Here is a 14589-nt window from a genome sequence, read left to right on the forward strand (position 1 = left end):
ATCTCTTAGTCGGCTAGAATAAAAGGAACCAGCCAATGGGAAGGCTTCGTTTCAGTTGTAGATTTCCAAGCTTTCCAAGGTTTCCGTCTAGATGCTTACCGCGCTGAAATTGAAATGGACTTATATAACTATCTCCAAGTCCATCTTCTTGTCTCCTTTTCACGTACAAATTCCATTTCTGTCGCTCGTTGACTACCCCGACATTCGTTAATTCGTCATTTCGTTCATTCATTCATTCGTTATTCATTCAATACAACATGCGTCTCCAATCTCTCGCTCTTTTGGCCGGTGCCACTACAGCCCTCGCTGTCCAGACAACCTCTCTTTTCCTCCCCGGATTCGACGAGCAACGAATTGATGGCAAGGTCATTGGCACTGTATGTGCAATCATCCTCTCTGTTGATTTAGCACAGGAAGTTGACTAATATCTTTCCAGAGCGGCTCCATGACCAAATATTATCTCAAGTGCGCTCCCAATGTTGACGCCGACGAGTGCGGCCTTCCCTTCGATGGTATGACCGTGGCCCAAGGCCCTTCAACCGTCAGCCTGGCATACAGCACAGAGGATGTGTAAGTAACTATCTGCACCACTTATATATACCCCCACACTCAGAGCTGATCCTTTCCCGAAACAGCACCATCAGCGAGAGCTGCAAGTTCGATTCCATAAGCGCGACGTGCGGCGCAACCGTCGTGACCGATGGCAGCACCTCCTCGTGGCACTCGGCCATCGCAATCAGCGAAATCCCCGGTGGCGTGTACATGCCCGTGACTATCACTGCAACTGGAACTGACGGCTCTTCCGCCACCACTGGTGCTGCCGTCTCCGCTTCTACGGCCGCTTCGACTAGCGCTGCTACTATGACTACCTCTGCTTCTACTTCTGATAGCACCGCTGCTGGAACTAGCACTGGAACTAGCACCGGAACGAGCACTGACAGCAGTGCTGCTGCCACCAGCCAGACTGAGACTGGTAATGCTGCTATGCCTATGATTACTGGAAACGCGCGCTGGGCTGCCGGTGGTGTTGCTGCTGCACTGGCCCTCGCCGCTCTCTGATCATCGGGTCGTTTTCTTGGGATGAACTTGGATGCCCAACTTCGTTAATGCCTGTCTCGATAAATATGTACCTTTCTCATGTATAATATGCAATATACGAAGCGTGTAATACTTTGTACTTCGGTCTGATAGACCTTTCAAAACCTATATTGTTGGCGGTCGAATATGTACTTCATATTCACGCAACACAACCGGAGGCCTTGCAACATGTACAATGAGCGCCATCTAAAGCCTCTATATCTTCACTCTGCTTTATGGAGTGTAAGTTACGACTTGCGGTGCATGACGCCAGCCGAAGCCTATAGATTGTCAGAACATGTCTATAACAAGATTTAACCGCAAAATAAGCTTACCTGGTGGCTGGGGAAGACCAGGGTATCGGCGATCACAACGTTCTCGCGACGCCCAGCTGCAAAGACAATCACCTCGGCGATGTCATCACCGGTCAATGGTTCGACGCCCCTGCCAATTGTTAACTATATTCTGTTTCAGTTCCCTTAGCATGGCTTACTTGTAGACAGCATCAGCCTTAGACTTGTCTCCATAGAATCGCACAACGGAGAACTCCTAATCACGATATTAGCTTCATATCAAAGGCGAATAATATATGCGATGCCCATACCGTCTCAACTTGACCAGGATCGATTTCAATGATACGGATTCTCGTGGCGACGAGCTCCTTTCTCAGAGCATCAGTGAACGAGCGGACAGCCGCCTTGGTGGAGCAGTAGATGCTACCACCAGAGTAAGGCTCGCGGCCGGCGATACTGCCAATGTTGATAATATCGCCACGGCCACCCTCAGAGCGCTTCTTGAAGATGGGCAGGATGGCCTGGGTCATGTTAATGAGACCAGTGACGTTGGTGTCAAACATGACCTTGATATCCTCGGCAGCAATCGAAGGTGCCTGGGCAACACCCTTGACCAAGCCACTTTCACCGTGAATGTCAGTATCGACCGTGCATATCAATCAGTTTAGCTTGGTGTGCATGACTCACGCATTGTTGACAAGGACGTCAATCTCCCGGAACTCCTCGGGCAGGGAGGAAACAAAGTTGCTCACTTCCTCTGGGTTGCTGACATCCAGCTTGACGGGAAGAACCTGGACACCATTGCCGACCTCCTTCGTGATCTCCGCCGCGACCTCCTTCAATGTGTCGATGCGGCGCGCGGTAAGGATCAACTTCAGGTTCTTGGGCGACGTACGGGCGAACTCCTGGGCAGTGCTCTTTCCAATGCCAGATGAGGCACCGGTAATGACGATAGTCTTGCCTTCGAGGCGCTTTGCCATTGCGGAAGCCATGGTGCGTCGGATAGAAGTTCGGAAGGTGGGGCTTGCGAAGAGAGCTGGGGATGTAGAGGGGCGTGAGAGTCGTTGAAAGAGTCCAATTAATCTGAAGCACGCTCGTAGACGGGTCATGGATCGAAGTCTCTATTTTTCAAGGAGAAATGAAACGCAGAACCCAAAATAAATAGATTGATCACGAACGAGTGCGGGGACTCTGGCGTCATATTGTGTTATGTAATCCCAGACAACGCTCGCCCGCGATCGGCAAGAAGGCCGATATTTCTTATCTCGAGATAATCGTGCCAAGCCCCCACTAGTTATGGGCCACGAATCGACGTACGTGGGAGTAATTCCACCCTTGCCGAAATAGGAACCTACCGATGACTATTCCCGTATAGCTGGGTAGTGAATTGGGTAATTGTGCAGGGAGTAAGAAGCTAGCTTGGGAATTGAGAAAATCAAAGTGTTCATTTTGTGCCTATGTATCTGCTGTATGGAATATCTATACAAAAGATACTTAATGCACAGTGACTCACAAACACAGCAAAGATGTTGTAGGGCGCTTGACACGGTTTTCGGAGGTCATGTTGATAATGGAGTTTGTCTCTGAATGCCTCATCATATTCTTTGTACTCCTTAGAGTGACTAAGATGGGAGACAAAGCCCCGTAGGACTTGTTCAAAGAAATAGTTCCTCTTTAAAGGAAAATGCCCTAATTGGGATGGTCATCTTGAACATGACAAAGGGCCAAGTGCATGATCATGGTGATTAACGCGAGACTCGTTGTAGCTGGACAAAGATCAAATGAATGCCATTGTCTACATTTCCTTGGAGGACATCGATTCATAGTTCTAAAGACCAGGTACTGCCCCCGATACATCTAATAAATAACCTTGATGATACCCAGCAGTGTACAGCAATCACAGCGTCGGCTCTTTCCCTTGAGCCCTTTTTTGATCGTTTTGTTCAGACAGAGAGAGCAAGGGTCGTTCCTTCTATATCCAGCGCAGCAAAAACACCACGGTAACCTACCACCTCTTCCTAGATACAACCTTGTTGACATTCTAACATTTGCTTCATGTGCATATATCCTAGAATCACGACCACACGGCTCGATTGCAATTACTTACATGGGATATTGATGACAACATCTATCGGATATTACAAGATATTTCATCAGGATGCCTTCTCCAGCCAGGGTTTGCTATATGACTCCTCTGAACATTGTGTCAAACCGTAATGGAAGCTTACATGAATCTTCTTCAACCCAGAAAGCTTCATCTGATGAGCTTCTTCGCCGGTGTGATTTTGATTGGGCCGAAGATGTTGGGGACGCTGCGACCAACGATAATTCACATATGCCCATCACACCAGACCCTCTTGGTTACCCATTGCCAAAGCCAGATATACACAATGAGATATATCCTACTACTCGCTATCTTAGATATCCCAATTATAGGCCATCACTCCCAACTGTCTATGAAGAAGTCTGGGATGAGACATTGGGCTGGGTACATGGCACTCAAGATATAACCTCCAGCTCTTCTGAGAGAATATTCACAGACTCCGATGATGATACTACCGATCTTTCAGCATACGAGGGATCTCCCATCAATGACGAGTTAGCTCAGAACATGTTCACAGTCAACGGTGAACCAGACCTCCACTTGGCTGCACAACAGTCTATCAACAATATCTTTGGGGACCGTCAGGCCTGGATCAATGCCGATACAGGGATTCATCACTTCAACTGGATGGGGCTACGAGTTTACACACGCAGCTCGACCTCTCCGTCTGATTCGCTAGCCATTATCCTCGCAAAGCCAAAAAAGCCACAGGGAGGTGCCATGTGGAGAGTTTACTCAGTTCTAAACCGAGCTACCCAGTACATTGACCCCGTACTTGTATTTTTGGATCACCAAGATGAAAGTTTGTTTGAACTCCGAGGCTCAGAGCTTGTACGTGCCTCCGCTGGACGTGTTTTCAAATTTTATTCGCCTCATGGAATGTGGATGGAGGATTCGAGCGATACGAATGACGATATTACGACAGACTTTGGTAATACCCGGACTTACGAAGCGACAGGTTTAGCCGTTGGAAATGGCTTTGTTGAGTCGAGTGCCATTCGCTCACTGTCACAATGGACTGAGTGCCGTGATGAAGCCTCTGAAGCCGCTGAGAGATCGAGTCGGTTTCCCCGACGGAGGACTTGGGAGCGGAAACCCTCACCACTGCGACAATGCGAGTCTATAAAAGACTCAGAGTACCCTGAGGCCTCAAGCTCACTGGCGTTCAAGCAGGCGAAGAGACCGCCTCGTAAGATTACAACTTGTGTAGCTGGGGCACCGCGTGAAGAATATTTCTCCTTCCCGACTCCTATCTTTGGTCGCTATAGGGCAATCAAAAAAGCATTCCAAAAGGTGCAGCGGGGGTGGAAATCGATGCTCAGATCAATCAAGCACACTCTGAGCTAGGTAGTAGTCCCTCTTCTCCTCGATCGGATTAGCTTTGCATCTAATTTAGATTGTTTGGATCTTGAACTCACATTTGGCAGGTTTCACTTTGCTCTTTGATTGCCGCCTGTTTGGATTGATCAGATTGAGCTTACTCTTTGGATTTGCTCAGGATCAGCTTCCATTTGGCAAGGATTTTTGTGGATTTTCTATTTTCTCCATGTCGATATTTCAAATTTATTGTTGAGAAAATCAAGAACCAAAGAAAGGGCCGTGTCTCTTACGTTCAAATGTTGTCTTTCTTTCATTTCCTTTATCTGACTATCAGCTTGGTTTTGGGCCACTTTCATATCTGGATGAGTCCATCATGCCTTCGTTTTAGTTTCATTTGTGCGAGATCAAGATCTATGCTGTACATCCTTATCAAAGAATTTATGAAGGCTTCCTTCAATATAAAGCAGACAAGTAGAATGCGTACATGTTTTGAAGTTCTAAATCTCATGAGCACAAGCGGCTGGGTATATATATTCTTCATGGATGGCTGGCAAGCAACGTTGCCGGCGGTGGCTGTCCAAAGGATATCTAATGGCGAATGATCACGTAGTGTCTTTATGAGAAACAACCAGAGCGCATTCGGCTAGATGATGTCGGAGGAGAGAAGGAGAGGTGAACATGTAATGGCGATCGTACTACGTTGTATCTGTAAAGAGGAAAACAACTGGTGTCGATTCTGCTAAGTTCTCATGGACAGAAGGGAGAGAGAGAGAGGAAGAGAAAGCGGAACTATCTGGTGATCTGTACCCACATGGGTGACTGCCTTCCGGACACCCAACAATATCTGATGCAATCCGGTAGGCTCAACGCGGACTTGATTCATAAGTCTCCATTCTCACCCGCTTTCTGACAGAGGATCTATAGAAAGGTATGATAGACTCCGCTCGCATCTTTCAAGTCTTCCATCCACCTTCCATGTGGCGAGTAAAACTTAAACCAGGCTTGGATTCTGAACTGCACTCGACATGGCCAAAATTTGTTGATATAGTGCTGGATGGCGTGATTTCGAATGTCATGCCTTGTATGGTCCCCCACTCGATGACGCTCTTGAACTCCGTTCCTCCGTCGAGGCGCCAAATCCTAGGGTATCTCCCGGTCCTAAGCTTGATCTTCTCGTAGAACGATTTCAGCTTAACGGATGCCTCGCCCTTATTGGTTAGGGTTGGTCCTTCGAGGTAACGGGTCGCATCGTCGAAGGAAAAGTAGTCTGACTTGCAGACACTTCCTCGAGAGTGCCGTACCTCGTCGGCCCCTCGGAAGAAAACGAAGAAGACTCCTCCGACGAGTCAAGTATCTGACCACTGTGTTGTTGTCCTTTTTCCTCAAGCACCTTCCGTTATCTGGATCTTTGCTGTACCCGAATGCATAAATGCAAGTGACACCTCAGGTGTTCGTGTATAAACTGGCCAGTCGAGCCAGATCTAGTGGTGGGTTGTACCATCCTGGTTGCAAATTGCCGCTCGGTACTTGAATTTGTCGAGCTAGCACCGGGAGACCGTCACGAGCTGCAGAATTCGAGCTAATCTTGACAGTTGGACTGGCTTCAAGGACCCAAGAGGTACGAATGAGCGCTCGAAGATTGGGAAGTATTGACTGTTGGATTAAAATAACAGTGCGATCCCTATGCTTCTTGTTGCACACTTGCCTAGGGCACAGGCTGTTGCTGCGTGCCTAGATCCCCCCAAACACCCAGCTTCTTTGGCTGACTCTAGTACCCGATTGGATGTCAGGACTCGATAGAGTGTCTGGCCCCGCGAGCAGGGGACGTATAGGTCATTGGCGCGAACATCCACAACATGGTGAAGTGCAGACTTGTGATTCTCGATTTGCTCGTTGATAGTGCGGGCCAAGCTCGCACCCCCCGAGAGGAAAACCTGATCGCGATAAATCTGCATTAGGTAGGATGCATGTAGATTATCCTATCGATTTTAGCCACAATTAGTCTCCTAGTCCCCTCACAAAATAAATAGGCAGAGTGGGGAAGACATACTATCCGAGTGATTGTGAAAAGCCATCCAACTCCTAGCCAAGATGATTCCTAAAGGGAAGGAGCCGTTGGGCTTTGTGTATAAATGAATATATCATGAATGGCTTCTGTAGCAATGAGAATGCGATATAATAAACGATCACCTAAGAAAAAGAATATATATGGATTTATAAATGATGGTGATATGAAAATAGAAAGAGAGCCAAGGAGGCAGAGAGCTGGCTGTCGTTATATCTAGGTCCTGACTTACGAGGGCCTTAGGCCATCAAGCATTATTCTGTGGCGGAGGGAGAGAATGTCACGGTCTACGATTAATCGCTATCATGTGCTTCATGTTTGCTCGTTTGCTCGCTCGACTACTGTTTGCATTCCATAGATTGTTTGTTAGATAGCTAAGCGAGAAGGTTGGTTGTTTGCAACGTTTGCAAAGTGGTCAGCTATGTCATTCCACTTTGCAACTTGCTTCTTCTTTGTTCATCCTACGTTTTAGTTGAATGCACTTCATAGGGACCGCACTCTTTCCCTTCGACGAGGACGCACCCTGTGATGAGGGAAAAGGCGTGGCATCCGCACCGAAGGAAAAAGGTATTGTTAACTTTTCAGGTGTACGTTCCTAATCGGGTAACTACTGCATCTTACACCCCTTCCGATTTACTATACCGCCTTCGCGGGAAATAGCAGCTACCGATCATGTGATATTTTTGTGTGTTTTTGATTACTAAGTTTGTCCACAAGATTGCCATTTTCGGAGCAATTGTTTTTATTTTTAGTTAGTTAAAGATTTTATTGAGGTTTTCTGCCACATATACACTCGCCTTATCATCGATTTTCCACCACTTTTCACTATGTAAACCGGAAGTGGGCAGAATATACGGCAGAAATTATGGCAGAATACATTGTCGTGCCTAATCGGGAAGGTTGTACTGAGGGTTGCATCAACAATCCTCATATTATACTTTGTTCGAGCATAAATAGTGTACTATGTAGCAGTATATGGGCAGAAGGAAACACCTAAAATGGTTGAGTCTCCTTTTTCTTTGGTGGAGAGTCCTCGGGGGTCGTTGAATCAACGTTCCCCGACATTTTGGGCTAAAGGATGGTGACCGACTACACGAGGCAGTAGATCAAATTGGGTTTTTGTACTCCGTATGTACAGTAGAACGGCCAAGAATGCGACGGTCGACAAATCAAAAAGTCGAACGGCCAGCAAGATTGGCGGTCAACCAATTGGAAGGATGGAAGCGCACTGTGTGGAGTGCAGTGACCGGGATGTAAGTCTCGGCCGGTTGGAATTCCGATTCGCGAAATGAGATTCCAGGATGGGGCGGTGCGATGCTAGCACCAATGGGAGGAAATAAGGGATTGAAGCTTGCAGTGATGCAGAGGCTTCAAGAACGAGGGCTTATGACCTGTTTGAGATGGAATCAAGAAGTCTATGGATGAAAACGTAGATACTATGGAAAGTCTCGTGAATTGCGTGAGGAAAGAAAAGGAAACTACCTATGCGCTGGGACTAAAGTAGTTGTCGGGAGCGGAGAGAGGTGACTTCGAACAGTTCCTTTTCAAATGGGTGAAGAAATATCAGAGTGCAGTGAACTGAATCAGAGTGCGAACTCATCACGATATCAGCTGCGAGCAATAATAACCTGTAAACAAAATTCTATTCTTCAAGTATCTAGCGCCAAACTATCATATGATATCCAACCATATGAAAGCAAGCCAAAATGAAACCAATCATAGAAAGGACCGTAGTCCTAAAGTGACTGAAATGTCACTTGACAGTGGCAGCATTCCGAGAAAGAACCTCAACCTCAACCCTCCTTAGTCTGACAATGATGAAAGAGTCTCAGGTAAAAGCACGCGTGGGGTGAAAGCTGCTCTTATCAAATGCAATGCCCTCTTCATGAATCCCCACATGATTCCAAGGGGGAAAACGAACATTTCGCGGGGGATGTTACTAAAAGTAACCAGAGGCTTTTCGATGAATATGCCCATACTGCCAAACGGGAGAGAAAATACTGTATTAGGAACAGTGGTAGGCACAGGCCAGGTCTTCTTCATGATGGTTCTCATAATTCCAATGGGGAAAACGACAGAGCTGTGAATCGTCTTTGTGGTGATCCGAGCCTTTTGAGTATTGCCCACGATCTCAAGTGGGACAGAAGAGAAAGTGAGGGGTCGGCTTGGTGGTGATAGCTCCTTGGATGATGTCGACTCGATCTTGAGCTTGGAAGGCGTCGGCTTCCAAGTGCGTTTCCGAGGAGAGCGAACGGGTTCCTTGCTGGCAGCAACTAGTTGATCTCGCCAATCCAACCACTCATATCGAGAAATAAACGGTCCACCTTCAAGAAGGCCATTTGCAACGGCGAATCGCCCGATTGCAAATCTTTCCAATTCTGACTCCCCAGCATCAGGAACGATCCTTCGCCGCATTGAGAAATCATCACTCATCCAATTTCCGTGGAGAGAATAGTGAGTGTAGGTGAGACCTTCGCATGCTTCAATCATTGCAGACCCATACATTTGCAAGATACCTTCGTCCCCTCTGTCCACTTTTAAAATGACAGGGTCAATGTACTCGATTGCACATTTCATGATCGAGTTTACACGGAGCTTATCTCTTCCCCGTGGTGCTTTCGGTATAGCTTGCATAAAAGCAAGTGAGACCCCTGGTGGGGTGGCAGTTCGTGTATAGACTGGCCAGCCCAGCCAGTTCCAGTGGTGGATAGTGTTATCCTCATTGCAAATTTCAGCGCGATAATTGAACTCATCAAGTTCTGGTTGGGGACTGGCCAGCTGTAAATTTTGAACTGGCTCCGTGGTCGAGGCGGAATTTGGGATATCGAGCGACTGATTAAGTTCGACTGGCTGCGGGGAGTCAATAATTTCATTGGAAGACATGGTAACGGCCATCTCAGGCTGATGGTCCATGGCGAGAGTGGCCTCAGCATTATCGACCGAGTCGGATGTCTCGCGGTGCAAGAGGTGAGCATATGAATCGTCCTATAGGTATATCACAGTCAGTTCCTAAGGTTCCAAAGAGGTAGAGGAGCCGGCAGTGGGAATAAATACCAGTGCGACGGCTATGATGGGACCGTTGGTTGTAGCGGGAGGTTCATTATCAATAGCCAGGTATTTGGTGTCCATGGCGGTGTCATTTTCATCATCCTCCAAACAGTCTTGATGAACAGGAGGTTTGGAATACTTGTCGTCCTATAGTGTAGCCATTGTCAGTGTCTGTGTCTGAAAGTGGGCTGGAAGCGGATGGTAGATACCAGTTTGCTAGTGGTAGCAGGGCTGCTAGGAATCGTAGCCAAATCGATGCCCATAGCAATATAATTCTCTACATCCTCCAACCGATCAAACTGTTCGTGCTCGAGAAGGTGGGCATATTTGTCGTCCTATATAGTGTAAAGATTGTCAGTATATAATTCCGAAGTCGATATGTGAGAAAGAAGTGGGAATCAATACTACATTTCTGTCGATGGCAGGGCCAATGGAAGCTGTAGCCATGTTCTCGGTGTCGGGAGTGGGGATGACGAGGGCTTTGGTCTTCATAGCAATGTCATCCTCATTGTCCTCCAACCAGTTAAACTGCCCCCGAGTAAGAAGAGGGGAATATTTATCAACCTAATGGTGTAGCAACTGCCAGTAGGTATGTGTGATGGAAGTGGGTATACATACCAGTTCAGTGGCGGTGATAGGGACGGTAGGAGTTGTAGGGATGGCTTGTGTCTTCATAGCGATGTCGTTCTCCACGTCCTCCCACCAGTCGAATGGTTCACACACAAGGAGGTTGGCGTATGGATCAGCCTAGATAGTGTAGCCGTCGTTAGTACCTAATCCTTTGAAGCAATAGACCGACTAGGATAGGGCAAAATACCATAATAAACTCTCCCATTAGGGCTTAGATAAATTGATGAATTGAAGTGGAGATGGAATAGTTGGTAGATGAAGATAAGTTCTTGATGAGATGATGAAGAGTATGAAGGAAGAAGGAAGCAGATATAATTGCTGAGGATGCCTTTTATACTGCAATAAGCAACCCCAAATAGGAACGGCCTCGAGGATGGTCTTTGCTCTAGACAAACATTAATCTAAAGTGTTTCGTCTGATCTATAACTACCGCACATTCACGAGTCTGTCTCTTGTTATAGCACGCCCAGCACGTACACAAGGTTGGGATCCATTGGCCGTAGAATAAAGTAGGAAATAGTTCCCCCATTGGTGAAATTTCAGCCGTCTATGCCTTAAGTCAAAAAATGAACAGGACTTAAGTATATTAGATGAAAGTCCGGAGCTAAAAGAGCTATTTCATACCATAGAGTGAAGCCTCTACGCCGTCACTGCCTGTGAACACCTAAACTCAGAGACAAGATTTGTTTACATGGGTGATGGTAGAGATAAAGGCCAGAACCGTGTTCTATCTCTACTATTTCCGAAGCTAATACGGTTGAACCATTTCCAAGTCCATAAGTGTCGGTCAGTTATTAGGTTACTTCAATTGACTTTCAGTGTTTTGGATTGCTAAACTTAATTTCGAAAGAACATCATTATTTCTAGCGTTGTCAAATTTATAGAGAGTAAGTAGTGTTCACAGAACGTATCTAAATCCTTTGTTGTCGATCTCAGTTTTGTCCTTGGGAGATATGAGTTAGCTTATATCGAGGCTTCATGGGGCTTGACACTCACCAGCATGCCATTTTCAACACCTTCTGCCTCAACCTCCTGGCCATTGATTGCTTCGCGGTCTCGACGCTTGTTCTCGAGGTACATGTAAATATACAAAGCGACAATACAGGCCAGCTTTACTGAGTAGCCAGCGAGCATCCTGTATAAACCCAGTCAATCAAAGCTTTTGCACAAGGATGAATAGCAACATACGCAATATAAGCACTGCTGTACCCAGGGGCTTCACTGGACTTGAAAGTCTGAGGTCCAATGATGTTTCCCACGCAGTATCCAGTGAACAATAGGGCACCTGTCACTTGCTTTTTAGTGTATCCAGCAATGTTGGAGCTAACAATTGTCAGACTCATGCTGAATCCCAAGCCTTGGAAATAGCATAGCCAAAGCGCAACAAGGCGGCCCCATTTGTTACTGCTAGGCAGTCCGACAAGGAGACCCGCTCCAAGAATACAGATCGTGCAGGCAAAGATCATGCATGTAAATCTTGAATGGAATTTGCCATCGAACTTTGTTGCAATATAACCTCCGAGAAGGAGAGAGACGAACTGAACAGCACCGCCCGGGATTTGAAGATATTGAGTTCCGAGCGTATCAAATCCGAAAGTGCCGACGATGATGGAAGTAAACTGTTTTAGTTATTAGCTTCGTTTACATCCAATTATAGGAAGACATACACTGGTCAACGCCGAGTTTGGGACTTGTGCACCAATCGCCATAATGAACAAAAGCCAGGTCTTCGGATCCTGAGCCGCTTGTCGGACTTGATACCATTTGAACTGACTACTTTTGACACCTTGGCGGTTGATGGCAACACGCTCGACGGCTATGGCGCGCTCACGCTCGCTGAGAAATTTGGCAGTTGACGGAAGATCGGGGAGAAGTATCAGGGCAAAAACTCCTGTCGCGATGGAGAAAGCTCCAAAAATGAGGAATACATACATCCATCGTGGAAGTCCAGTGGTGATATGTCCGACCGCATAGCCAATAAGACTATAATTGATTAGCTTTCAGACTTGATTCCAATGTAGTCTCATAGAGGTGGGTGGTTGGTCGTCACTTACCCTCCGAACATCGTCGCGATACCATTAGTGCAGTACCATGACGCTAATCGCAGGGGTTGTTCTTCGGATGTGTACCACATGCCGGTCATAAGAACAAATCCAGGAGTTACAACTGCTTCGATCATTCCTAACAGGAAGCGGTTGATTGCGATTCCAGCAAAGTTGTAGCATGCAGGTGTCGTCATGAGCAAGCCGCCCCATACTGTTTCTCTTAGCATGGTTCTTGAGTACACATTCCTAGTCCTCATAGGATATTTCTTACCTAATGTTGTAATCGCAAGGAACTTGCCGACGGGCAGCTTTTGCAATGCTAGCCCTGCAGGGTATTGCGCAATGAGGTATCCGAAGTAGAAAATGGAGCCTGGTCAGATTAGTGATTTGCATTATAAGTTTTCAGAACCGAAGACTCACTGAGCCATGAGTATTGTTGTCCTTTTAAGTGTGTCCCTTGCTTTAAACCGTAGACAGACGCAAAGTTGATGCTGTTCTTGTCCAGATACTGCATGAGATTAGTACTTGGATTGCAATGAGCGAGACATGCGAATTTCCCACCTGCAGCATGTAAATTAAGAACAGTGATGGAATGAGGCGTATATCGATCTTGCGCAGAACCTTCTTGGCCTCCTGTGCTGTGTATTCGAGACCGTGATGTTGTTTATAAAATTCATAGTTCTCGTCCCGTTCTGATGAGGTGGTTGATGAGATAGGAGGCGATACCGACACTTCGGCTTCTTTTTGCGAGGCCATGCTGTCGATTTTTCTCGGTCTCTCGAACTCAAAAGGTTAAAGATAGATTAAAAGACGGGACGAGGTAGAGTTTTATAAAACCGCACGCTTGACTGGCAGCACGGTCCATGTGGAGGATTACACAATAATAATAGGAGCCACGGCCTACAACATACGCAACCCCAGGGAGTTCTATGGACATAGTGGGGATATAAGATTCCAGCTAGTCTCCAAGGGGGTTATTATGCGATGAGACAGAATGGTTTCTGACAGGGGTGCAAGTGATATCTAAAATGTCGATAGATGCCTTGACGGGCAACTTGGGTGTTTCGAGTAGCTAACTTAAACAGCACTGATCTCGAGGCTCTATTCTACCTAAATGCATCAGATACTGTCTTTAGAAAAGTGACGAGGTGGGTGGAGCCATTCATGTATCACGACATCGCCGCCGCAATTGCGCGTTTCTCGGGCCGTATGATCAACTTCTATCTATTTAGAATCCTGTCGCAATTGGCTTGACACTCGGGGCTTTGCCGTGCCCATTGGATCATCATTTGGAGAAACAAGAAAATCCTGCAACAAATCAGTTTAGGTTCAAAATCTAGTTCTTTGCAGAATCTGAGCGGGGTCCATAGAATATACGTTTGGCTTGGCACACGTGCTGCGTCGAGTTCAATTTGAGATCTTGCGTATTATGCAAGTCATTCTTCAAATTAGACCCATAAATCCCTTCTATCCCATTAAATGCCCTTACACCTAAACATGTTGGACGTTAATATAAGAACGAACGGATTCCGGGGAACAAACCTCGGAAACCAGGGGCCTTGATTATATAATCATTCCCGACAACTCCTGCGGCCCCTACGTCATATATATCTTTCTAGACACTATTTCCTCTGATTCCTGTCATTAGTTCATTGAAGTCTTGCTTAATTGTTTTTGTACATCTTAAAGAGAGTGTTAACCACCTGGCAAAATGGGATGCATGAATTTGTATGTTGTATGGCGCCAAAAGCTTCTTGTTCATAGGGTTATCGGGTCGGGCTATTCCGTGCCGGCGGTCTAAATCCAGGCCAGGCCCCAATAACTATGGTCCCTTCGCAGGCGGTGATCACTAACATGGTCTCTTCTTGGTTTTACAATGCAAAACTATGGCTTCTCTGATCAAATGGGCCAAGGTAGTATCTAGAAGAGCCCCTTCACCTCCTCTTCGCTTTCCAACCAGCGGGTTTGAAACAATCAGTCCATCTTAAACCCTCGAAGAAGAACGGT

The 14589-nt window shown here is 46.6% G+C and overlaps 5 protein-coding genes across 5 annotated transcripts; 2 read left to right on the top strand and 3 right to left on the bottom strand.

The window, feature by feature from the left end:
* Positions 1–257: 257 nt before the first annotated feature.
* Positions 258–1059, top strand: LCP9604111_610 (uncharacterized protein; the record flags this gene model as incomplete). Its single annotated transcript, XM_039069817.1, has 3 exons — positions 258–377; positions 437–570; positions 636–1059. 3 exons carry the CDS (start codon positions 258–260, stop codon positions 1057–1059), a joined length of 678 nt encoding a protein of 225 aa, XP_038933158.1.
* A 266-nt stretch (positions 1060–1325) lies between these two features.
* On the bottom strand, positions 1326–2362 carry LCP9604111_611 (SDR family oxidoreductase; the record flags this gene model as incomplete). Its single annotated transcript, XM_039069828.1, has 5 exons — positions 1326–1358; positions 1413–1521; positions 1571–1626; positions 1682–1991; positions 2058–2362. 5 exons carry the CDS (start codon positions 2360–2362, stop codon positions 1326–1328), a joined length of 813 nt encoding a protein of 270 aa, XP_038933159.1.
* A 1166-nt stretch (positions 2363–3528) lies between these two features.
* LCP9604111_612 (uncharacterized protein) lies at positions 3529–4821 on the top strand (the record flags this gene model as incomplete). The annotated part of the gene is made up of 1 exon (XM_039069839.1): positions 3529–4821. The coding sequence occupies one exon, from the start codon at positions 3529–3531 to the stop codon at positions 4819–4821; it is 1293 nt and encodes a 430-aa protein (XP_038933160.1).
* A 3841-nt stretch (positions 4822–8662) lies between these two features.
* On the bottom strand, positions 8663–10742 carry LCP9604111_613 (uncharacterized protein; the record flags this gene model as incomplete). Its single annotated transcript, XM_039069850.1, has 6 exons — positions 8663–9844; positions 9914–10054; positions 10117–10242; positions 10313–10471; positions 10526–10654; positions 10725–10742. The coding sequence occupies 6 exons, from the start codon at positions 10740–10742 to the stop codon at positions 8663–8665; spliced, it is 1755 nt and encodes a 584-aa protein (XP_038933161.1).
* A 693-nt stretch (positions 10743–11435) lies between these two features.
* On the bottom strand, positions 11436–13338 carry LCP9604111_614 (putative MFS transporter; the record flags this gene model as incomplete). The annotated part of the gene is made up of 8 exons (XM_039069861.1): positions 11436–11480; positions 11534–11672; positions 11726–12156; positions 12205–12520; positions 12592–12793; positions 12854–12952; positions 13003–13090; positions 13144–13338. 8 exons carry the CDS (start codon positions 13336–13338, stop codon positions 11436–11438), a joined length of 1515 nt encoding a protein of 504 aa, XP_038933162.1.
* Positions 13339–14589: the final 1251 nt, after the last annotated feature.

The sequence above is a fragment of the Penicillium roqueforti genome (assembly GCF_015533775.1).
Source record: "Penicillium roqueforti strain LCP96 04111 chromosome Unknown scaffold_01, whole genome shotgun sequence".
In the NCBI taxonomy this organism is placed as follows: domain Eukaryota; kingdom Fungi; phylum Ascomycota; class Eurotiomycetes; order Eurotiales; family Aspergillaceae; genus Penicillium; species Penicillium roqueforti.